The sequence below is a fragment of the Bidens hawaiensis genome, unplaced genomic scaffold, assembly GCF_021521415.1.
Source record: "Bidens hawaiensis isolate Kalapana, Puna unplaced genomic scaffold, B.hawaiensis_p1.1 tig00003698_1, whole genome shotgun sequence".
Classification (NCBI taxonomy): Eukaryota; Viridiplantae; Streptophyta; class Magnoliopsida; order Asterales; family Asteraceae; genus Bidens; species Bidens hawaiensis.
In genome coordinates, this window is record NW_027491212.1 from 848241 (window position 1) to 875784 (window position 27544).

Genomic DNA, 27544 nt, shown 5'->3' on the forward strand with positions numbered 1-27544 from the left:
AAATACGAGCCGCTGTAAGTAGCGCATATCCCCAAAATGATGGCGGTAGTGAGCTTCGTGCCATCATTGATCGAACCATGTCCAACAGTGTTCTATTCCTCCTCTCGGATACTCCGTTATGTTGAGGAGTTCCAGGAGGAGTGAATTGTGAAATAATTCCACAATCTCTAAGATGACATTGAAAAGCATCACTTAGGTATTCGCCTCCTCTATCGGAGCGGAGTACCTTGATTGTTCGGTCGAGCTGATTTTGTACTTCATTTTGAAATTCCTTGAACATTTCAAAGGCTTCATGTTTGTGTTTCATTAGATACACATACCCATATCGACTAAAATCGTCGGTAAAGGTAATGAAGTACCTTTCACTATTCCTACTAGTGGGCTTGAGAGGTCCGCATACATCCGTATGTATGATACCTAACAAGTCCTTAGCCCTTTCATTTGTACCTTTAAAAGGTTCTTTGGTCATCTTGCCTTGAATACAAGATTCACACTCATCAAACGAACCTAACTCATTTGTTTTCAAAAGACCATTCTTTTGAAGAGTATTTACACGATTCTTGTTTATGTGTCCAAGACGACAATGCCAAATGTAGGAATCACTCAAATCCTTTTTGAGTCTTTTAGTAGAAGTTTGATATAATGAGCTATTTGAGGTATTGTCATGAACCAATTCATAAATACCGTTGTTTGGTACAGCTTTAAAATAAAAGATACCATTAGATGATACATGCATTTCTGATTTTACAAATTTAAAGTCAAAGTTACATTGTCTAAGAAGGTGCACGGAAATAATGTTCCTAGTCAAACTAGGAGCATACAAAACATTTCTCAAAACAACTTCCAAACCACTTGGAAGCGATAAAGTGAAGTCTCCTCTAGCGACCACGTGCACCCTTGCACCGTTGCCCATGAAAAGACTCACTTCGCCCTTCTTTAAGTCTTCATTCCTTTTGAACCCCTGCAACCAATTGCAAATATGAGTTCCACATCCGGTATCCAATACCCATGTGTTAGAAGAAATAAGATTTAGCTCAATATTAATCATAAAGACATTACCCGAGGCATGCCCCGCATTCCTCTTGTCTCTTAGCTCTTTTAGGTAGACCGGGCAATTGCGTTTCCAATGTCCGGTCTCCCCACAACCAAAACAAGGATCATCCTTATGACCCCTCGGTTCCACAACCTTTTGTTTCTTTGCCATAACCGGTGATTTGCCCTTACCCTTAAGATGCACAGGAGGACCCTTTCTTTTTGCTACCTTAGCCTTAGGATTGGGTTGAGATCGATTCTTGGATCTACCTTCATTGATCGCAAACACGGGTAAAACCCTTTTACCCATGCTCGCCTCGGCTGTTTTAAGCATTGAGTGAAGTTCTCCAATGTTTTTGTCCCACCCGTTCATGTTATAATTTAACACGAAAGTGTCGAACCTTTTCGACAAAGAGTTAAGGATCAAATCCGTTGCTAACTCTTTTGAGATGGGACAATTGAGCTTGGCGAGGCGATCAATGTAACTTTTCATCTTAAGCACATAAGTTGAAACTGGTTGATTATCATCCATTCTACATGCATGCAAGGCTCGAACCGTTTCGAACCTTTCAACTCTTGATTGCTTAAGGAACATTTCCTTAAGTTGAGTAATCATGTCGTACGCATTATGGTTTTCGAAATCCTTTTGGATTTCGGGAACCATAGTCGCCAACATGAGGCATGACACTTGAATGGAATCTTCCGTGTGTTGGACCCAATTCATATATTCGACCTCACTTCCCTCTTCCGGTTCATTGGGGATAGGTGTTTCCAAAACATGATATAATTTTTCTTGTTTTAGAACAATCCTTAAATTTCGGAACCAATCCGAAAAGTTATTGTGGTTAAGACGGTCTTTAGCGAGAATCAAATCGGAGAGATACATTTTGGACGTTAGGGATTATGTTGTCGTCGACGTGTGCGGCCATCTGCAGAATTTTAATTAAGTTCATTTTAGTGTTTTACCTTTTTAATTATTAATACCCTTCTATATATACCAAATATAATTAATAATTAAAATCTAGAATCCAACGATAAACCCGACTCCGGTTAGGTGACCTTTTTCCCATTGTTGGTTTATCAAGGTAGTTATTCATAACAATTGCAAACCCTTTTGCAACCTCTAGATTTTATGGGACCGGTTCGAAATCATATTTCGTGTCGGCATGTTTATCCCATCAACACCTATTAGACCCCATTCTTGGGTGACCCTCTTCACATGGTTCTAATTTAAGTCGTCCTACTTGTATCAACTTGTAATATCAACATATAAATGGTTAGGTGACCTTTTTCCCATTTATATGCCAATATTACCTCAACATATTAATTTACTCTACGCGGTTAGGTGACCTTTTTCCCACTAAGAGCTTACTAATATGTTAAGCGTTATACAAAAGGATGGTGTTTAACTTGTTATCCTTAATTTTAAAAGGGATTTTTAGTTTTAACAATTCTAGTTGTAAAACTTTAAATCATGTTCTAACATGCATTTAGTAACATGATTATTTTGAAACCATTTTCAAAATTCTAATTTATAATAAAACCATTTTATTATGGGCGTGAGACGGCTAGTTAATAAATCCATTTTATTAAACTATGTGTCACGTAATTACCGATAATTATTAGAACCCGTTCTATGCTTTGTTAATTAATTCTATGTGACGAAGTTGATATCCTAATATCTAGCAACCACATAATCAAACAATCAATTAACAAGCATACATAATTATACTAGACACGAGCCACTAAGTTAGACCACACTTGTTAGCCGAAACAAGTGTGTGTCTTAGGTCCGATCCTAAGGGACACATGACACATGGATGTTGTAGCTCCCACTCGATCCCGCATCCAAATGCTTCGAGCATCTTCTTCAACCCCGTTGTGATCCATTGGGCTTGAACTTGGGCCTTAGCTTCCATAAGCTTCCATTTGGGCTCAATGGGTGGGCTTAGGTCCTTTTGGGCTTGAATCCCCTTAATGGGCTTGTGAGACCCATTATCACCATACCCGGCCCAATAAGGCCCAAACTTCCAATTTTGCAATCTTCTTTAAATTTACAAAACAAATGTCCTAATACATTTTTTTCTATAAAATAAAGATATTACAAATAAACTATTTATTACATACCCATATGAATAAATAATTACAAAACTGCCCCTAATTAATTATTACAAACCGAAACTTTGAATAATTAATAACAATCACAACAAACATCCATTTGGTCTACGGCTCGGTCTAGTTTTAACAAACATAACCCGTTATGTCTTAGGAACCCGTTCCAAAAAACCCTCGACCTTATCGGGCCTAGCCCAACCCATTTGGGCTTGACCCAATAACTAGATTATGGGCTTCGGCCCACATGTGCAAAACACATGGGCTTCGGCCCAATAGAAAGTCTCATGGGCTTCGGCCCATTTAACCAAAATGGGCTTCGGCCCATTTCACTTTCTCCCCTTTTTTTTCGGTTAGCCCATTAACCAAAACAAGTGGGCTTCGGCCCAATTTCACCCGAATTGGGCTTCGGCCCATTTACTCGGTTTTATATACTTTTTTTTTTTTTTTTGAACAAAGCCAAAAAAATATAACAAGATTAAATACAAAAATCATGCATGTTAATTTTTGTATAAAATCTTTCAAGGGGAAAAATATAAAACCGAAAACCCGAAGCTTAGTTTCCCGTATCCCGGCTCTTGATGCCATTTGTTGGGTTTCTATGGATAATTTATACTTAATTAACCATTTAACTAGTCACAATTAAGGCGGAAGCGTGATATTTACAAACTAAACATATGTATCCATGTGTTTATATATGTATATATTACAAGTTTATATAAGATATGTTCATGAACAACCTAGTTTATTCATGTCATAAGATTACCAATAATCTATTTATTAGAAACCCGAAGCAAGGATCAAATGATACGGAAAAACTAAACTATCAAAGCTATAAACACTTACATTCTTAACCTTTTAAGAGTGTAGTTGATGTTGAAGAAGATGATGATGTTGATGCTAGACTTTCAAAGGGAAAATCCTCAAACGGAATATACCCCGAGCCTCCAACACACACCGAGCTATGTTAGGGAGCTTGAACACGAAAAACCGAGACCCGAGCCTCTTCTTTTGATCTTGGCCGAAAAACAAGAACAAAGAAACGGAAAGAGTTGTGTGTGTTATTTGTTACTTGAAAGTTTTTTTGATGATTATAAAATCTTCCAATCAATATCATATATTGTGTTAGGTTTTTAGTCAAGTAACAAACACTCAACCTTTTACCAAATCCATGACAAAACTTGACCAAAACCTTGGGGTGTGGGGCCCACCCAAAACCGGCCCCAATATATATATATATATATATATATATATATATATATATATATATATATTTTATTTATTTTATACATTATAAAATATATAAACACCCCATCTTTTATAAACCATTTTATAAAAGAACACATAGTTAAATAATCATTCCAATAATAATTATTTGAATAAATAAATTAACCAATTAATTTATTTAACACTTTCAAGTAGGTATTCAGAAACCCGATTTTCTGAATGTATCGTGTTCTGTATTTGTCTCATAGATCTTATCTTAACAAATACATTATTGGTGTGTGTCTAACTCGTTATTGGGTATGACCCGACTTGGATCAAACACAACTAGCCACATTAACCTAATTATGTGTCTCGGGCATACGGTATTCCAACAGAATCCACAATTCAAGACACGATGCCCCGTATTATGTCCACTAAAATGTCCACCACATGGTGATGAATGAGCATGATATAGGACACTCTTGACTTCCTCCTCCGGAATGCACCTTCTCATCACTTGATCAGCACCCACCCGAAACAGGTCCGGGTCTTCCCAAACGTAGTACGTTACTTGTGATAAGAAGTGTTGCTTATTCTTCATCTTGGGCCAAAATTAAGGAACTGTATCTAGAACAAGAAAATTAAGAATACCATTATAGTAAGGTAAATTTGAAACAAAAAACAGTTGTTCATCCAGAAATGACTCACTGATGGCCCTAGCTTCTTCTTCCTCCTCTCCAATTAATTTGGAAAAATGGTCTACAACCACATTCTTGCTCCCTTTCTTGTCCCGAATCTCCACATCAAACTCTTGAAGTAGCAAAATTCATCTGATCAAGCACGACTTTGCATCCTTCTTTGCCATCAAATATTTCACAACACTATAATATGAAAACACAACAACTTTGCTTCCCCAAATATAAGATCGAAATTTATCCAATGCATATACTACCGCTAGCAACTCCTTTTCCGTGGTGGTTTAATCAATTTGAGCATCGGAAAGAGTTTTGCTCGCGTAGTATAAGGCAACGGGTTTCTTATCCACCCATTGACCCAAAACAGCCCCGACAGCGTAGTCACTCGCGTCACACATAATTTCAAACGGAAGTGACCAATCGGGTGACATCAAGATCGGGGCTTCAACCAATTTGTTTTTAAGCACATTAAAAGCATTTAAGCAATCTTCATCAAAAACAAATGGTACATCTTTTAATAACATATTACACAACGGTTTTGTAATGACACTAAAAATTTTTATAAACCGTTTGTAAAACCCGGCATGTCCGAAAAAATGATCGGATTCCCTTAACATTAGTAGGAGGTGGAAAATGAGATATAACATTAACCTTAGCCCGGTCAACCTCAATCCCCCTACTCGAGATGACATGCCCCAAAACCATTCCCTCTTGCACCATAAAATGGCTCTTTTCCCAAGTTAAGACCAAATTCGTTTCCACACATCTTTTTAAAACTTTTGATAATTTAGTTAAGCGTGATTCAAAAGATGAGCCGAAAATATAAAAATCATCCATAAAAATTTCAAGTGAATCCTCGACCATATATGAAAAGATACTCATCATCCACCTTTGAAAGGTGGCTTGGGCATTACACAAGCCCAAAGGCATTCACCTAAATGGGAAAGTACCATATGGACACGTGAAATTGGTCTTATGTTGGTCATCAGGGTGAATAGAAATTTGATTGTACCCCGAATAGCCATCTAGAAAGCAATAAAATTTCTGACCTGATAATTTTTCGATGATTTGGTCAATGAACGGTAGAGGAAAATGGTCTTTGGATGTCACGGCATTCAACTTCCGGTAATCAACACAAAATCGCCACCCGGTTATCGGTCCGGTAGCAATTTCTTCACCTCTCTCATTACGGGTTCTCTGAATACCCGCCTTCTTCGGAACCGTTTGTGTTGGACTCACCCAAGTACTATCCAAAATCGGGAAAATAATTCCCACATCCAACCATTTCAAGACTTCTTTCTTCACAACTTCCAGCATGTTTGAATTTAACCGTCTTTGTGCATCATGTGTGGGTTTCACCTCGGGATCTGTGATACTCTTATGCATCACGATAGAGGGACTAATTCCCCTCAAGTCTGGAATCGTCCACCCAAGTTCTACCTTATGTTCTTTCAGCACTACCATCAATGCCATTCATTGTTCTTCTTCTAAATTTGAGGCGATGATGGCGGGTAACGTATCATTTTCTCCCAAAACACATATTTGAGGTGTTTTGGGAGTTCCTTCAACTCGACTACCTGAGTACTCTCAAGTAGAGGTGCACAAATCGGTTTTTTTGAAAAAACCGGTTCGGTTTTTAACCGGACCGGTTTTTTTTATCCAGAAAAAAACCGGTTCGGTTAATAACCGGACCGGTTATTAACCGGTTATTATTGCTGAAAACTCAAACCGGCCAAACCGGTTTGGACCGGTTTAGAAACCGGTTAGAACCGGTTATTAAACCGGTTTTTTTATAACCGGTTTTTAAAAACCGGTCTAACCGGTTAACCGGTTTTTTTTTTTTTTTTTTTTTTTTTTTTTTTTTTTTTGCTTTAGGGTTTAGGGTTTCGTTGTTAGCATTCTTTGCTTGGAAGATTAAAAACACATAACTTTCATTTATAGCTTTTACATTAAAAATACAAACATTAAATCGTTATCGCATATTCGTAACTCAAAAATACAAACATTAAAGAATGTTTAGACACGATTACATTAACAAGTTGATGTTTGTTACTCATTTTCTTCGCTACCCGATCCCGAGCTATTCCTTAGGTAATCGTCGTACGCGGCTTCTTCATCGGTCATTGGTTGAGTGTGTCCTTGATTGACCTCGTCTTCATACAAGGCCGCCTCATAGTCCATTTCCCCCTCGAGTGAGCGTTGATGTTGTGCCCTGTCTAAAGAGTCCAAGTAATCCTTGTAGCAAATCGACATCTCTACAGCTGGTGGAGTGAGTCGAGTCCTCCTAATCGATATAACCCTGCCAGAAACAGAAAAAGCAGACTCCGAAGCTACCGTGGAAGCTTGGACCGTTAGTAAATCTTTGGCCATGGCGGCGAGGATCGGAAACTCATCCTCCTTACCTCTCCACCAAGCCAGCAAATCAAGACTTCTAAATTCATCCGGAGTCATGTGTTTCACAAAGTTGGTACCACCATACCTTCCAAGTTCACTGCTTGGGGTGTTTACCCTTTGACGTTTACCGGCGTCTTCCCAAATCATGTAGTACATCCCCATTTCAAGGTCGGTTTGGGATTGGGATTGGGCAACAGCTCTTAACGAGTCATGAATTTGGGAAGACGACCCGTATCTTGTAAGGTAAACATCATACATGTTTGCCAAGGTGGTGTTGAAATCATTCTTTAAAGTTTGGCTATAATAGGGGTTTTGATCGTCGTTTAACCCTAGCTCATCACAAATTTTTTCTATTAAAGCTTCAACACCACCAACATTGATGCAAGGGTTTAACGCAGCAGCACAGGTCAAAACAGCGGGTAGTTCTTGAAAATATTTTTTAAATTTTTCTTTCATTTTTACACCCATATCAAAATAAGGTGCACCCCTACAATGAAGGTCACTCAACTTTGTGCACATGACAGCAATTTTTGGTAAAGCAATGGGGCTTGTTGGATAGTAAACCCCGGATAAACTACTTGTGCAAGATTTAAAAATTTGAAGAACCTCCGTAACGATCTCAATCAATAACCAGTTTCTAGGATCGTACGGTGCACATTTACCCCTATTTGACAAAATTTGATGAAACGCAATTAACGATTGTTTTTGTTGGATGGCTTTCTCAAACATTTCACAAGTCGAGTTCCATCTTGTTGGACAATCCCAGTTAGGCCCCAACCATTGACAGTTAGCTTCTTCACAAAATTTTTTGTATCTTGAAAATGTTGAATTGTTGCTAAAAACATCTCGTAACATTCTTTTAAAATTGTTTCTTTGCGTTTCGATCACGTTTAACCCATCTTGCACGGCCAAGTTGATAATATGTGCAATGCATCGGCTATGAAAAAACGCTCCATCACAGATAGGTTTATACTTTAATTTTAAATGGCCAACCGCGGCCGTATTGTTGGACGCGTTATCAAACGATATTGAAAAGATTTTATCTTCAATCTTGTATTGTCGAATGACTTTATCCAAGAGTTTAAAAATATTTCTACCCGTGTGCGGGTAATCAAACAATTGAAACGCAACGGTTCGTTTCATCATTTGCCACGACCGGGGGTCAACCCAATGAGCCGTCACACAAATGTATGAGTCGGGCGAACCATTAGGTACCGACCACACATCCGTGGTTAAGTTCACACCAGTTTGTAAGTTTGAAAAGTATGAAATTAGTTCGGATTTAGCGTTTTTCCATGCTTTAAGCATATCTCTTCTAAGGGTCGAACGACTTACGTGTTGGTAGCGTGGTTGAACATACGTTTGCATCATCTGCGTGAATTGAGGGTTGTCGAAGTGGTTGAAAGGAAGTGATTGTTGAATCACAAAGTTGCCAAACTGTTGACGTACCGCTTCAAGGTCGTACGTAAACACCGTTCCTTGATTCGTCATCTCCGGCTGCGAACTACTTCCGGATTCGTCCTTCAAGACCTTGCAAGAGGGCTTTTCTACATGAGCTCTTAAACTGGAGTTTGCTTCTTTGTTATAAAACTTCAAACAATGTTTGCATCTAGCTTTTTGGGTTCCGTTAGACATTTCGCATAGGTCGAAATGTTGCCAAATATCTTGGTTTCGTTTCGTGGGGATGACCCGAACGACGGTTTCTCCCGTGTTCGAGGCACCCATGTTGACCGATGAAGCAGCACTTTGGGAGGCCATGATAATCGACTACGAATTAAGAGTGGTATACTCGAGTATGAAATAAACGACTACGAAAGAAGAGCGTTTGGAGTTGTATAATCGCGTATGAAATAAACGTTTAGAGCTTTTGGAGTTGTATAATCAAGTGTGATCTAACCAATACCCAACCTAAACTATATATAGATGTTTGTGGGGGTAAAATGGTAAAAAAACCAAAAAAAAAACGGCTAAAAAACGGTCAAAAACACAAAAAAAACGGCTATAAGGCCGTTTGGTAACGTTCGAAAACCGGTTAAACCGGTTAACCGGTTATTAAAAAACCGGTTAACCGGTTTTTTTTATAACGGTAATAACCGGTTATTTTAAAAACCGGTTAACCGGTTTTTTAATAACCGGTTATTAAAAAAAACCGGTTTTTTTTATAACCGGTTATAAAACCGGTTTTGGGTCCAAAACTTATAACCGATACGTAAACCGGTTACGTAAACCGGTCAAACCGGTTTTTAAAAAAACCGGTTTTTAAAAAACCGGTTTTCGGTTAAACCGGCCAAACCGGTTCCGTAACCGGTTTTTTTGACCACCTCTACTCTCAAGTGAAGGTCTCAATTTGGAGTCATTAGTGTTTGGTAGGTTCTCCACCTGTTGAGACCATGGTGGTTTTCCCATACTTGCAGCATAAACTTCAACTACTATTTCCTCTTCCTTCAACTGATGTGTATGCTCTACTGCTGACCTACAACAAATAACACACTCCTCTGTGGCATCTTCCTCATTTTCATGAGGATTCAACCCGTCAGTGATTTCAGCTGCGAAGCATTCATCACTCACCAGAGGGTTAGAAATGTTTGAAAACATTTAATCGAAGATTTTTATTCCCGAAAGCCATGTCAACTACCCTGGTTCTACAGTTTATTAAAGCATTTGAAATTGCCAAAAATTCCCTATCGAGAATCACGTTCGGTTGCCATTTTGGGTCAACTTTAACATAGTCTAGAACTAGAAAGTCAACCAGGTAATAATAATCCCCGATCATAACAATTACATCAGTAACAATTCCCCTAGGAAGCTTAAGTGTCAAATCAGCCAACACCACGATGGTGTCAGCTTTTCTAAGTGGCGAAAATCATATTGGTCATATAAGCTTCCCGGGAGAATACTCACCCCGACTCCAAGATCCAATAACGCCCTCGGCATTTTAAAATCGCCCACTTGAATGGGTATTATCGGCGTTTCCGGGTCTTCTAGCTTGGGTGGGAGGATTCCTGTCAAAACTGAACTCACATTAGCCGTTAAATCGACCTGTTTGGGCATCTTATGAGTTCTCTTTTGAGTACAGAAGTCCTTCAAATACTTAGCATATGGGGGACTTGTTTAATAGTATCAGTTAGGGGTAAATTAAATTTTACTTGTTTAAAGACTTCCCACATTTCCTCCTGTTGTGGGCCCCTCTTTTTCAGTGATGATGTTGCGTGTTTCACCAATGCCCTAGGAAATGGAACGGTTTTACCCGTGGGACCCGTCTCCTTGGCGTTCGATGTTTCTTTTTCCTTTACCGGTTCATTTAATTTTTTATTAATAGATTTTTTCGGTGTATTTATTAGTGCAGTTTCCACCTCATCATCACTGTTCGCATTTTCCCCCAAATCTTCCACCATTCCTTCAACAAAGAAGGATGGTGAATTTACCCCGTTATCATAAACCTTACCATTCCTAAGGGTACTTACCTGGTTAATGTGGGTATTCTTCCCACTTGAAGAACTGTTGAAGAACTGTTGTTCTGATGGCTAGGATTCTTCAAAGTGTCACTCGGTAACATGGATTGATTTCGCTTTAGGCTCGCCATTTCTTCAGCTAATTTACTCACCTGTTTATCTCTCGCAGCATTTGCTTTCTCTTGAAGCTCCAACCTCTGATTCAATGCCTTATTCTGGATCTCTTGATCTGCCTTCATTTGCTTCAAAAAATCCATAACATCTTTCATAGACTCGTCTTTGTTACCCGAACAATATCCTTGTCCCTGCTGATAGTTCCTTTGATAACCTTTGTTATAACCCCAGAGGAATCGCTCTGATTGTACCCACTCTAACTGCTACCCGAGCTATTACCATACTGCTTCTGGTTCAGCTGATAGCCTGTCTTCTAATAATAACCCTGAAAACTCGGGTTTTGTTGCGTGTTCGGATTTCCGTAACTGAAGTTTGGATGATTTCTGAGGCCCGGATGATAAGTGTTTGAACTCATATTATTGTATTTCCTTTCACCCTGCACACAATTGACCTCTTCTTCTTCAGTTTCTTCATCTTGCACAACCCCACAACTCGCAACCTCGTGTCCTAATTCACCACAACCTTCACATACCGGATATGTTTTTCCCGAATATCCGGCTCCTTGTACACCTGCAACCAACAAACTATCCATCTTCTTTTCCAGTCTATCCATTCTATCATCTAAACCATGACTGTCTACTGCTTTTACTACCGACATTTTTAATATCATGTTCGACTGTGCTTGTCTCTTTGAACTACTCGCATGTCTCTCCAAATGTCTCCAATCCTTGTTTTCGCCATTTGCAAGAAAAGATCCATTCGTGGTGGCTTGGAGGTCACGAACATCATCATTTGAGAGACTATCGTGGAATGCCTTTATCAATTCCCAAAAGGCGATCCATGATGCAGACAAGTCCTCAGCAACCTTTTAAACCTTTGGAATGATTCATAAAAAGTTTCACAGGTGATTTGCTGAAACTTTCGAATGTTGTTGCGGGCCTCTGTGGTTCTCTACGGAGTATAATACTCATTTAAAAATTGTTGCGCCAAGTCTCCCTAAGTGAAAATACTAGCTGATGGCAACGATAGAAACCACTGTTTTGCCACATCTTTCAAACTAAACTGGAAGACTACCATCTTTACCTCTTCTCCAGTAAAGCCTTGGCTTGAGATGAGTGTGCATATCGAGTTGAAGTCACTCAAGTGTAGGTATGGTTCTTATGTAGCCTTTCCATGAAATGTAGGTAACCCCATCAAACTATTCCGCCTTACCGAAAAAGTTCTTCCACGTCTGACTGGAATGATGATCGGTAGAGGATTCGTAGCCACTTATGGAATGAAGTGACTTTGAACGCCTCTGACTGGTGGTGGAACAAATGCCCTTGGAACTCCTTTATCAAAATCATAGTACGGTTGTTCATGGTTTGGTGGCCATCTTGGAGCTCGATCTCTCGGATTTTCTGGATTATTCTGTCTAATCTCTTGGTCATGACGGAGATCTTGTTGCTGATATTGACCCCCTTGTTCATCTCTAAGCTCATCCTCATCCTCAGAATCAAAACCAAAATCATCCCCTATCTGCCAATCTTCCATCCGTGCACGAGCACGATTAATCTCGCGTCTTTCCTCTCTCAAATCAGGTTGTCTTTGACGGTTTACTGGGGTGGATCTGATTGACAAGTTGTCATCCATGTTAAACTGCCTCCTGGGGTTACGGTTACCATCTCTTTGGGTGAACAGATTGCAGTTTCTGTTACGGTTAACGTTATGGTTTTGTGGAACTAGTTACTCTTGGTTATTTGGTTGGTAAATATTCGGGTTCGTTCTGTTTCGGGTACTCATAGACTCTTCATTTGGTGTTATGATTTTAGGTATTTGGTTTAGTATGGGTTTTAGAGCTGCTTGGTTTTGTCTTGTTGTTTTCTCGATTTCGGGGTAAAACTGAAGCGGCTCTTTCTCACAGGAATATCTCGTCTGCATCAACTTTTAAGGTTATCTGCACAGTCAAAAACACTAGCACCCCGTGTAAAATCAACGAAGAAATAATTAAAAACAAAAATTAAAAACTAAGTTAAACTAGCACTTTGCGCTTCGAGTCCCCGGCAACGGCGCCATTTTGATGTAGATGTCGTGATCTATTCAAAAACAGGTATTTATAAGACTTAAATACCTATAACTAGTATGGGTAAGTAAGGTCGTCTCCGCAGGGAATCAATGGAAAGTGTAAGTAAAGTTCATAATTATTAATTAATTAACTACGGTGGACAAATGATGTCAAGCGGTTTATAAAAGAGTTGATTTATATGAACACACGATTATAAGTTAAAGGTTGTAAACAATTATGGGAAAACTATTCACTTCAGGTTCAGGTAATGTGATGACCGACTTATCACAGATTCATAGGAATTAATTGCGCGATAATTACTAAACCTAACAGTTGGGTTGGAGGACAAACAATAACCTAACCGAATTGTTGACACAACTGAACCCCGGCTTACTCAATTACCAGTTAAGGTATGAAAACCAGTTTTAAGTAATGACTAAGGATTACTGGTTCAATGACATAAGAGGTAACCCTACATGTGATGAGCACAGCCAGAAAAGTGATGCAAAGTTTGATAATCAAAACCATAAACTGTTTAAACAATCAATGCTAATATAAAAAACATTAAAGACATTAAATTAAGTTTATAATCATTCAAAACATAGAATTTGATCAAAGTTAGTTTACACAAAACCTAGCCTAAAGTGAATATAGTGGTTTAGCGTGACATTGACATCACAAAGGATTCACTTATCTGATGAGAGGACGAAAGCATGCGATGAACAGACGAGCCGGAGGCTTCGGGATGGGGGAAAATCGTCCTAGGGCTTGTACTTGGTTGCTAAAATGAAGGTTATCTCGAATGGGGGCTCAAAACTCAATATATTAAAGTTACGTTTAATTTTCCCGTCTAAAGGACTTTAGCGCGGCGCTAACGTCCAGGGGTGAGACCTTAGCGCCACGCTAAGGTCTACTTTCCTGATGTGAGACTTTAGAGTAGCTCTAAGGTCCCTTAGCGTCGCGCTAAGGGTGTCTGACACATCCTCTTCATTTTTCTTCTATTATTTTGCATAGGAAAGTGTGCCAATCATCATGAGTCTTCTATATCTTCGTTCCAAGCCCGTAATTCATCCCGATAAGCATCCTTAACGTCAAGTATCCTGAAACACATAAACACGCTTGAAGTACCAAAGTTCACTTATTATTGAAACTAAAAGTAAACAAATAATATCATATTATACATGACTTTTACCCGACCATCAACGAACGTAATGAAAACCTACCAAACGTCAATCTTATTTTATTTTGTTTAGTTCCGGTACCATAATGAAGGTGACGAAACCAACTGAATTCGCGTAGACTCGCCGCCTCAACGATTGTGACTTTGGCTTTACCAAAGCGCGAGTTTTCGACCCCAATCTCGCTCCCCGATTGGTCATTGGTACCTAAAAAAAACTTTCTTTTTTTTATATCTACTACCGTAACGAACATAATCGAACCCGACAGTATTTGTGTCGAGTTACCGCCTCAAGCCCAAGACCGACAATGCTTGGATTTTACCACCTGCAAGGTTTGCCGACCCAATAAATATCGTTATAAATATTTTGTTTTTATATATGATAGTCTTTTTATATGTTAATTTGACGAATTAAAATTTTAGGTTTTAACGCTAAATTTTACCAATGGTTTCTATACCATAACGAATGAAACCGATATTGGCCGAATTCACGTCGACTCACCGTCGTAAAGCTCGGGTTTTACCAATGCCCGGCTATCAACGCTGAGGTTTTGTCCGCTGCTCACCGCAACACGCCGAAATTTTTTTATTTTTATTTTTTGTTTCATTTAGTACAGTTATAACAATTAGTCTTGATCATATTTCATTTCTTCATGTAAATGCAATCTAGTGGAGCTTCAATTCCTTGGTCCTTATAGTTTGGTTTCAATACTTCTTTCAAACGGTGGGTGTTTTCTAAATTGTTTCTAAAATCTTATATACCACTAGTCTTTCGTTGCTAAAATATTTTCAAACAATATACAAATTTCGACAAAAGGTTCATTGTTGGAAATCTTTTGTTGCGTGCTATTTCCTATAATGGTCATTCTCAATTACGATTATATATTCTTATATTTAAAACATTTTTGTGGTTCTTGGTTTAGGTAAATAGCATTTATCGATTACACAAATTATAACCGCCCATCCCAATGCGATTATTTTATCACATGGGTATATCTACTATGACTTTACTCGTGTAGATCCTCCACCGCAAGTTGTTGGGTTATTCGGTTTGTTAACTGGTTACGAATACGAGTCAATGGCTCATGGTTTGGATAGTGGAAAGTGGGTTATCCATGTTAGTTACGTATGAGGGAAAATGGACATTGAGTTTGACCGAGTTTGTTGGATTTGGAATATGCGTAATGCACGTTGAGTAAAAGAACTAGTCTTTTAGTTGTACCAGATTGTTAGGAAAAGTAGTATTTTATTATTTTGCATGTTCCCACGTTGTTATCATGCATGGCTATATAAAGCCTTTGTTTATTCAATAAAGTTGTAACCCTTCATTAGTAAATATAGAGTGAAATTCTGCAAGCTTTCTCTATCTTCATATTCACATATACATAATTACATACATACATAAATTTGTGTTAGTGTGTGTGGAGTGGGGCCTGTAACCAACACAACACAGGTCGCCTACTCCACATCTGGTTGACTACTTATCACCACTACTTAGGAATCATGGGAGCTATGGTATTCACGCTTAGGACATCCGTGAAATTCCTTTTTGTCTAGTCATTTCATTTTACACATGTCAAGTAAGTCTTAAACAATATTTGTAACTTCGTCATATTTTTACATCTAATATGCTTCCATTTAATAAGTTGATTCTCCTTCGAATTTTACTTTGCTATGATGTTTAGGGACTAAATCCCACTCTTTCTTGATCTCACTAATGCTATTTTTGAATCTGCATTGACTTTAGACGCTTTTATGGAAGTGCTATTTATTTCATCGTTTATAAGCACTACTTGCTTCCGCCACTTGAAATCATTTGAAACACATCTTTCAGACTTTGAGTAGGATTTGTAATCCATTCTTCTTTAACTTAAATTTTGACCTGGCTATTTGCTTTCTCTTTTTCTTCAACAAAGCATTAAAGAATTTTGAAATTTCATCTCCTTCCAATGACCATTCGCATCCTATTTTTCTTTCTCTAAACTTGTCACACCTCCACCCCACCGGCTCAACAAGTATCTTTAAAAACATATCTTGCTATACAAAATGGGGATTCACATCAAAGAGTGGATAGGCTGATTAACATTCCAACTCTAAGTTTATCTCCTAGGAAGTCTTTTTCCAGGACATCTTTTTCCTAAACATTGCATTTCTCTAACTTCCACAGCAACCCTTTATAACTTGGTTCACGTAGCAGTCCTTTGTTCCGAGTTCCAATAAAATGATATTTCTCAACAAATATGTGAGAATAACAATAACAATTGACCAATGAACTAGTGGAAACTACTACCCTCTCAGAACAAGATGAATATAATGTTCAAGGTATATTTGATTCCTTGAATGATGTGACAGAAACAACCACTACTACTATTGAAAAAGAAATATTTCACAACAGTACAGTGGTTTCATAAATCAGACTCCACCATAGGCAATAACTCCTGGTGTTCAAGTATCATCCACAACCATTGAAAGTCCTCGGTGTTAAACAAGTTTGCAAGACCTTCTAACGATTGCCCTTCCTTCCGGCTCAATGCGCCAACAAGCTCATTGGCATTCCTGGGTAATACATGATTTCACAATTATAATTCTTATTCGATTCTAGGCAATCTCTGTCTCATGTTTAAGTCCTGCTCAAAAAAGTACTTTAAGCTCTTATGGTCCGTGCAGATTATACATATAATGTCTCCATAACTTCATAATAACACCATGGTAGCAAGTTCTAAGTCATGCATAGGATAACTAACCTCATGAACCTTCTAGCTAGTTTAAATAAGGTTTGCAAACTTCTTTTGTAAAGAACAACTATCACTTGTAGTTATCGCATACAAGTTTTCTTTCTGTTAATTCAAATTTTATACAAGCGTGATTGCGTTTGTGATTATCATGATTTCAAGGAGAACAAGATGAATCACAGATAGAATAAAGATCGGAGTTGTATATTAATTTAACTTGATATATAGTTTCTAGTTTTTTAGCCAAAGTTCATGAAACTGCTTTCACTTACTTCCTTTTAGTGTTTTCTCCTTCCTTTTAGTGTTTTCTCCATTAAACTTGCAAATAGTTTATGAGTCCAAATTCTTTTATGATTAAATAAAATAATGTTTGCGACGCACCATATATTGTTATAAGTTAACACTCGCTAATTACTATTAGTAACTACTAATAGATATAAATAAGAACTTTGGTGCTACAAGTGCGTTATAATTGGGTCACCTCGTGACGTAGTAATCCGTGAATTTTATTTTGTTTTATTTAGTTCAGTGACCACAACGAATATACTGAAACCAATCAAACGTCAATTTTATTTTATTTTTTTGTAGTTTCGGTACAATAACGAAGTTGACGGAAACCAATTGAATTCGCGTTGACTTGCCGCCTAAATGATCTTGACTTTGGTTTTACCAATGCACAAGTTTATCGATTGACCCGATTGACCCGATTGGCCATTGGACCACCTCAAGTTGTATATTTTTTTTCGTATTTTTATCTCTAGTACCGTAACAAACGTAATCGAAACCGACGTATACGTGTCGAGTTACTGCTCAAGCCCGAGACCGACAACGCTTGGATTTTTCGACCACCAAGGTTTACCGACCAAATGAACATTGTTTTAAATATTTTGTTTTATTGTATGTTAGTTTGAAAAATTAATTTTTTAGGTTTTAATGCTCAACTTTTACCAACGGTTTCTATAGAATGAACCGATAACGGCCGAATTCGTGTCGACTCACCATCGTAATGCTCGGATTTTATCAACGCTCGGGTTTCAACGCTAAGGTTTAGCCCGCTGACCAGAGGAAGCACCGGAAATTTTTATTTTTATTTTTGTTTCATTTAGTATAGCTATCACAATTAACGTAATGGAAGCTGACAAAACGACAGTTTTTTGTTTGAGTTCCGGTACCATATGGAAGCTGACATAAACCGATCGGATTTGAGAAGACTCTCCCCACCTGAACTAACTTAACCGAAAATGCTCGCTCGGGTTATCCCAAAGCGCTATTTTACCGACAACGCCCCTTCCCCCCAATTGGCCATTGGTATACCTTAATTTTTAATATTTTTTTTTTCTTTTTCTAGCTCCTTCGCCTTAATGGCCAGGATCGACAAAACTTGGATTTTACCGTCACATGGGTTTGCAGTCCATATAAACATCTTTTTAAACATGTTGTTTCTTTTATGTTGTTTTTTCTATATGATAATTTGACAAAAAAATTTTTTTTTTTTTTTTTGTATTTCAACGCTCAAATTTTACTTACGGTGTCTATACCAATCGAATTCACGTGTTATCATCGTAACGCTGATGTTTTACCAACGCTGGTGTGTTTATTAGCTTATGTTTATGTCCAAATTATATACAGTGTTTCATAAATTCTGAGATACGTTTTCAAAATGTTGATGAAAATGTTGCATATTATTTTATCAATATTTTATTTTTACTTGAGTCGACTAATTAATTTATAACGTAACACAATTTTATGTCCGTGTAACAAAGATTATGGATTCGTCAATAAGTTTAGGTCCTATAAATTCAAAGATGGGAAGTTTCGTTTCTTTTTCTTCTTAGGTTCCTTCTTTGGACAAATGATTTTATTATAGTTGCTTTATTTGACAAAGAATAATGAAACTTTTTTGACTAACCGAATAATCAGACAACAACGTCAACAGGTTAAAGTGAAGCATGGCTATAATTAAACAAACATTATCTGACTGAGAATAATCAAATTTGGTGTGACATAAGCTCCTTTATTTTGCACTATAAATATATGGATTTAATTTGATCAGTTTACTCACACCCTGAATTCAGTTAATATCTCCCTCTCTCTATTTCTCATCATTCAATGGAAGTTGCAGCGAATACTTCAACATCTATGTCATTGCCTTGGAAAACACGAATTTCACTATGGGCCGTCGACATTATAGTCAACCAATTAGCCCGGAAAGACGGTACAGTTAACCGCCGTCTTCTCAACCTGTTAGACCCGCGGACCTCTCCGTCATCCAAACCCATCAACGGTGTCAAGACATATGATGTGGTGGTGGATCCAATTCGCAAGGTCTCCTTCCGTGTATATGTCCCCATACAGTACGCCTTAGAAGATCTTCCGGTGATGGTGTTCTTTCACGGTGGAGGTTACGCTGTCTTCTCCCCCAACGCCAGGTACGACGATCTCTGCGGGAGGTTTGCAAGAGATTTGCCTGCCATAGTTGTTTCTGTTGATTATCCCCTTGCACCAGAGCATCGGCACCCTACGCAACATGAATACGGGCTTGATGTGTTGAAATTTCTTGACATTAAAGAAAACAGGTCAAAATGGTTACCACAGAACGCAGATATTTCACGTTGCTTTCTCGCCGGTGATAGCGCTGGCGGAAACATGACGCATCATGTTGCTCACAGAGCCTCCCAACTAAACTTTCAACAACTTCAGGTACGGTCCCTACATACATCACTGACTTAATATATAACTACCTAGATGTTCCTTTTAAATGATTATGCAACTAATTAATTAACATAATGTTTTGAAGGTAATTGGGCTGGTGGCAATCCAACCATTCTTTGGTGGGGAGAAGCGGACAGATTCTGAGATACGGCTGGATGAGTCGGTGCCTATTCTGTCACTGAAGCGGACAGATTGGTTATGGAACGCATTCATGCCGCTTGATGAACCCTACAACCGCGACCATCCTATCATCAATGTTAGCGGACCCAATGCTGTTGACATGTCCGAAATTGATTTGCCACCCACCATGGTTGTTGTTACTGGGTTTGATATTCTACGAGACTGGCAGCTAAGGTACCACCACTGGCTAAAGAAAAATGGGAAAGAAACATACTTGGTGGAGTACCCAAATACGTTTCATGGTTTCTATCTCTTTTCAGAGTTGCCAGAATACGACCAACTTATATTTAACATGAAGGGCTTCGTTCACACGGTCTTAAATAAGGTACGCTCCCGTACTTTTTCCTATGAATTTAAAAATGTATTTTCAGACATGGGTGTTGGAGATTGTTCGTGTAAGAAAAAAATATATGTTAGACCCGTTTTTTATTTTACTATTACGACAAATTTCCCAATAATATGTGTGTGTATATATATAAATTCATCATTTGCCTTTTCTGTTTAATAATATATGTATTCTTTCATATTTTTCATGAATGCATGCCATCACCTGAATAAATCTCTTAGTTTTTTTTTATACTCGTTTTTTTCCCTGTGATAAAAAAAATATAAATATGTAGTACAAACCTATCAAGTAGACAATAGCAAAAACACTTTAATTTATGTGTATAAAATTTGTTTTAAAACATTTATTTGGTGCTAATTGCATGTGTTATTTGGCTACAGGTTTAGAAGATCAAGATTGAAGTTAGTTCAATAAGAAGGATATTAGAAATTGTGTAGCCTATTTTGTTTGATTCTTATTAAACATCAGTTTAAACGTCATGTGTTATTTTCAAAATTCTTTTTTTTCTTTTATTTATGTATCATAAATTGTAATTATAACGAAATCATATAATCATATTTAGTCTTCTATTCTTTCAGTATAATTTATTATTATGTAATAAGCACATTAAAATCCGCAAGATTTAAAAAAGAAAATACAAAAAAGAAACTAAATTTCCTGGCAACATCTTGAAACTAAAGTGAGGCACGTGCAATTTATTTAACTTGAAAAGCAAATTAGTATTTTTGTCCATGTGTTTGGTTATTTGATTTATATATTACTAAACCTTATTACCACCATAATTCATATCGTTGGTTTAACTTTAAATGTTAAAAATTATACAAAACATATGGGAAAAATATTAATATTTAAAAATACTAAGATAATAACTTAATTTATTTTTTGTAGTTGGTGAAGTTAATTTGAAACAAAAACTTTTGTATACACATGCATACTCGACGTGTTAGATGAAGTAATTAGATGTGAAATATATAAGACTTGAGAGCTTCATCATCATCATGATGGGATATATATGTTAAACCTTCTTTGGTGATTTTCATACTATTATCTTGCACTATCATCATCTCTTACATTTAGTGTTGAGCTTTACATCAATTTCGGCTAACACCTTGATCAGATTTATTTGTTTGATTAGATGCAATCTGGTGAAGCTTCAATTCCTTGGTTTTTATATTTGATTTCATGGCCTCTTTCAAACGATGGGAGATTTTATAAATGTTCCTAAAATCCTATATACGGCTAGTCATTCGTTTCTAACATATATTCAAACGATATTCAAATCTCACCAAAAGGTTCATTGTTGGAAATCTTTTGTTGCTTGCTGTTTCCCATGCTGGCCATTCTCAATTACGATTATTTATTCTTAAATTTAAAAACATTTTTGTTGTTCTTGGTTTATGTAAATACCGTAACAATTGACCAATTTACTAGTGGAAACTACCATCCTCTCAGAACAAGAGGAAGATAACGTTCAAGGAACATTTGATACCTTGAATGATGTGATTGAGCTAACCACTACTACTATTGAAAAAAAAACGTCTCACAACTGGATAGTGGTTTCATAAATCAGAATCCACCATAGCTAATCCTAATGGCCAGGAAAAATCCTCAGCCATTGAGGATCCACTACAAATATAAAGCCATTTAGTGGCACACAAAAAGTGTCATAAGAAACCAAAGAAGTGTCACTAGAGAACCTTTTTGGAATGAGTGGCACACAAAAAAAATGTCACTAGAAGCGCTACCACTAAAGCCTTTTAGTGACACTTTTTTCTTGTGCCACTACAAAACTTTTAGGCTTTTAGTGGCGCCTTTATTCGTCTGCCATTAAAAAAATTAGGCTTTTAGTGGCACTTTTTTTCTCCTGCCATTACAAACGTTTGTACTTTCAGTGGCACTTTTTTCTTTCGCCACAAGAAACCTTTAGATTTTTAGTGGCGCTTATTTTGTGTTGCCACACAGTTTTGGAGTTAGTGACACTCTTTTACCGGCCATTAAACTTTAACCTTTAGTGGAGTTATTTGTTTGTGTCACTACAAACCTTTAGCCCTAATGACACTTTTTTGTTCACTTTATCCATTAAGTAATTATGTGTTCACTTTATCCATTAAGTAATTATGTGTTCACTTTATCCCTAAGAGGTTTACAAACGTATTCCTTTGGAATCTAAATGCTTTTAAGTTATAAGAATGCATAAGTGTATATTAAGCCTCATGATGTCAAATCCAACATATACATATAAAAAAAATTAAAAACAATATCCAAAACAACACAAAACATTCCAGACATACAAAGCTTTGAATCATTTACATAATCAACTTTAATCGAGTAGTCCAAATCCTAATAAATCTGTGAGTCACTTTATTCTCTAAAATCTTATTTCTAAAACGTTGTAATCAATAATCATCTTAAGTTAGTCATTAATCTAAGTTCCAAATACTGTATAATCATGGCTCTAACTGAAACATGTCATGAATCAAACTTTTGACACCATTTGGGCTAATTTATTCCCATCATGTAATATCCACTGTTCACAACATCATATAATGACTTAGAGATTTCAAAATAAATCAAGTACGAATCATTGCCATCAAATCAAACGAATCAACTAAAAATTATTAAAACCAATCAATTATGAATCATAAGCAATACTTTGACATCACTCAAAAGCAACTTGTTTTTTTGATACCAATCCATATTGAATCAACAATAAACCTTTTAACATTTTATTATAACAAGTAAATAGCAAATCTTTCTCACTGGTTCATAGCTTAGGTTACAAGAAAATTTTTACTCCTATCAACACAATCATGAATCTTATGTTTCCTTCCAATCGAGTTAATCGCACGGCCTGTGGTTTTAATGCTTTTTACTACAAATCTAAGTGAAAATCTAGTCATAAAATCCTAATCATATGATCAAGCATTCTAATATAATCTTATCATACATGTAAGAAATCTTTATGGGCAACGGAACGACTCAAAACCTTAAGATCCAGTGATAATATATATTTATATATATAATATCCGTGGGTCTTTTCTTGCTTGTGCACTCCTTGTAACTAACATCACGAATCACATTTAAATCTTACTATTTTCATTAAATCATTTTTTTTTTGCATAGAAATCCTATGTCATTTATCAAATTCGATGTAACATATGATCTTTCAAAACAACTCGTAAATAATGTCTTACAATATTCCTATGAGTTATGTATTCACCCTTAGAGACGTTCAACGAAACCGGTTCCTGGAACCGAACCGGTGGACCCGAACCGGACCCGAACCGGTTCCTACCCGTTTTTTGTAGGAACCGGACCCTATCTGATTCAACCCGATGATCCGTGACCGGTTCTTGCATTTCTTAGTGGGGGCGGGTAGGAACCGGAACCGAACTGGAACCGGTTCTGGAACCGAACCATCCGGAACCGGTTCCTAACCGGTTCTAGCCGTTGGATCGAATATAGCCGTTGGAAATCGTTTTTTTTGGCCGTTTTTTGACCGTTGGGGTCAAAAATAGCCGTTTTTTGGCTCCCCCAAGCACCCCACTACTAGTATAAATAGGTATTTGGTGTCATGGGTTCATCACAACACTCAAAACGCAAACCCGAACGCAAAAAAATACAAAAAAACGCTATTACAACGTTTTGAGTTCTCTAATCTCTTGTTTTCTCTTCTTCTATATTCATATTTGTTGTTATGGCTGCCTCACAATCATCGGTTGGTCAAGGTTCCAACGCCGAACCAAGTTTCGTTCGTATTGTACCTCATAATCGTAATCAAGAGATTTGGTGCAATTGGGATTTGGTTGAATTGAGTGACCATTCATTGAAGGCTCGGTGCAAGTTTTGTGGGATTTATTTAAACCCACTTTCGAATTCAAATTTGAAGAAATACATCGAAAAACCGTATTGCAAGGCGTTGAAAAAGAACGTCGATTCGCAACAAACGCAAATGGATAGTGAAGGCGGAATATTTACATACCAAATTGATCGAGTTCAAGATCGTATGGCGAAGTTTGTGATTCAAGAAGCTTTGCCGTTTAGCCACTTCGACAACCCTCGCTTAACCGCCATTATTCGAGATACGCTTCAACCACAATACACTCATGTAAGTCGTCATACTCTTAAACGTTATTGTTTAAAATTGTGGAAGAAGGCCAAAGAGGTACTAATTGCATATTTTGAAAATATAAATACGGGAATAAACTTAACTAGTGATGTTTGGTCGGCTCCACATGGTCTACCCGAATCTTATCTTTGTGTCACCGCTTATTGGGTAGACCCGTCATCGTGGGAAATGATGAAAAGCACCATTGCTTTCGAACTCTTTGAGTATCCACATACGGGAGATAATTTGTTTGAAATTTTAGATTATGTTATAAAAACTTATAAACTAGAAAATAAAATATTTTCAATGGCATTTGATAACGCGTCGAATAATACATCGGCGGTTGATAAATTAAAATTAAAATATAACCCGATTTGCAATGGTGTATTTTTTCACTAAAGGTGTGTTGCACATATCATTAATTTAATCGTGCAAGACGGACTTGCTTCGGATGAGGTTACATCGGTTATAAACGATTTTAGACTAATGATACATGAAGTTTTTCAGAAAAGTAAAAAAAGACAAATGGAATATAGAAAATTTTGTAAAGATACGGGAAGAAAAGCTTTGGGAGCTAATTGGGATGTACCTCATCGATGGAATTCCACTTGCATAATGTTTCAAAGTGCTTTGAAACAAAGAGAAACTTTACAAATGTTTCATTCTAGTCTTGCCGAGAATGATTTGGCAATCCCCTTTTCAAATGAGAAATGGGAAATTATCAATGACTTATCGACTTTTCTTGAAGTTTTTAAAACATCAACTACGAAACTATCGGGAACGTATTATCCGACAAGTCCCTTGGTTTTTTCGGAGTTATTTTTAATCGTTAACAATCTTAAAGAATTTGAAAATAAAAGTCCAATGTTTTCAAACATCATATTACCAATGAAGTTTAAATTAAAAAAATACTTTCTTGAATTGCCACCGGTTTTTACTTGCGCCGCCGCTTTAAACCCAATGTTAAATGTTACGGGGGTTGAATGTGTGATAGACGAAATTTTTTCAGCCTTAGATATGCATGAAGTTGACCCAAACTTTTCAACAGAGGCAAAAAATGATTTTAACTTGAATTTTAAATTTATGTATGACTTTTATTTAAATAAATATGGGTCAAACATACACATGCCTATGCCGGGGGGTCTTTATCAAGTTCAAGTGCTACTAGAGTACGAGATCCCATGATTAGTCTTATGAACACCGTTCGCAACGTAACGGCTAAAAAACAAAGGGGTAACACCCCTTCAAGCGAACTAGGAAGGTATAGTGCAAATGATTACTCTACCGGTTTATCCGAAGAGGAATATGGCACTTTTAATGTTTTGGCTTGGTGGAAGGTAAAGGAAACCGAGTTTCCGATTCTTGCCACCATGGCCCGTGATTTACTAACCGTCCAAGCTTCTACGGTAGCTTCGGAATCCGCTTTTTCTCTTAGTGGCAGGGTAATATCGGTGAGAAGAACAAGACTAAATTCGGAGTCGGTGGAGATGTGCATTTGCTTAAAGGATCACTTGGACTCAATCGATCGTATTCAACACGTAACCACTCTCGAAGATGAAACACCACTTGATGTTCGAGTGCACGACGAACAAGAAGGCATTTCTACAAGTAATTCCGAGGAAGAAGTCACAACTTTCAGTGGCAACCTTCAGTAGTTGTCTTCAGTGGCAAACATCTTCAGTAGTTGTCTTTTCTTCATCAGTTAATTGTTTATTTTTATGTTAATTGTTTTTTTTATTTTTCATGTTATACAAATACGAATCGTAGTTTAGAATCCAAATCGCAAACGAAAAACGAAAAAAAAAAAAATTTACACTGTAACCGGTTGGAACCGGTTACGGTACAGGAACCGGGTTAGGAACCGGTAAGAACCGGTTAGATAGGTTAGGGGTCCGAGGGTGGGAGAACCGGTTCGGTTCCCTAACCGGTTCGAGCCTGGAACCGGTTTAAAAGGGGGTTTTGAATATAGGAACCGGTTAGGAACCGGTTCCGGTTCCTAGTCCCAAACCGTTTTGAACATGCCTATTCACCCTTGCCACTTAATAAAATGTATGGTATAAAATCATCAACTTTTACAAGTAATTTTATCGTTTAGAATCATCTACATTTATAAGTGGTTAATACCATTTGGAATCCTTCACTTAAACAAGTGATTTAATCGTTTAGAATCCCCCACTTTTGCAAGTAGATTAATCATTTAGAATCCTCCACTTTTGCAAGTAGATTAATCATTTAGAATCCTCCACTTTATCAAGCGGTTTAGTCATTTACAATACTTGACTTTAACAAGTGGTTTAATCATTTAGTATCATCCTCCTTAACAAGAGTTTAATATTTCACTTTTGGGGTTCACCTACAACTTTGTGTCATTTATGATCTTTATGATACGTCACATAAATCTTGTATTCACTTAACAAGCTCACTCGTATCATAATCCTATAAAAATAACTGCCATAACTAACTTACCAACACATATACTCCAACAAATAAGGATCCCTATTCCACACGACTTCAACAAAAGCATGCCCCCTATGGTGTGTAAATCCTCATACTACATTTATCTTCATAATCATCTTATAATCACTTAAGTAAACAAATAAATAAGACGATATTCTCATAGATTGAATTTAAAAGCACACTCATAATCTCATAAACGTTCAACTTTCGTCTTATCATCTCAACTTAACTTCAAATCAGATTTAATGAAATTTGCGTTCACTAAATCTTGTTCATATAAATCGATATCTTAAAATCTTGCCTCATGCTTTTGTGTATGTCATATATACACACACATTAAAAAAAACGCTATAAATCAGTTTCAAATCTCATGGATATAACCAAAATACACATTATTTCTTGCAAATCATACGCATTTATCTTGTAACACACTGCCTTCATTAAGATTTCCAATACACTTCAATATAAATCATGTTTGGTAAATCTTAATCGTATCAATAAATATCTATTAATCTTTTATCTTTTCACGCATGCCAATTTTATACACACAATCAATCACTTCAAAATTCGAAGTCAAATAAGCATACATGGTGTATACATACATGTTATAAGTGATATGATGGATTTAAATCACATAGGGAGCCTAAAAGGGTTCACTTAAGATTCATAAATCTTTTAATCTCATACAACTGAAGTTCTTTATTAGAAATCCATATTCAATCCTTATATATATATATATATATATATTTAAATCCTTTATCACAAAACATCTTGCGACTACAA

At 37.0% G+C, this 27544-nt stretch overlaps 1 protein-coding gene across 1 annotated transcript; it reads left to right on the forward strand.

The window, feature by feature from the left end:
* Positions 1–19041: 19041 nt before the first annotated feature.
* LOC143624148 (putative carboxylesterase 18) lies at positions 19042–20758 on the forward strand. The gene is made up of 3 exons (XM_077094874.1): positions 19042–19658; positions 19756–20175; positions 20577–20758. The coding sequence occupies exons 1-3, from the start codon at positions 19068–19070 to the stop codon at positions 20580–20582; spliced, it is 1017 nt and encodes a 338-aa protein (XP_076950989.1). The 5' UTR covers positions 19042–19067; the 3' UTR covers positions 20583–20758.
* Positions 20759–27544: the final 6786 nt, after the last annotated feature.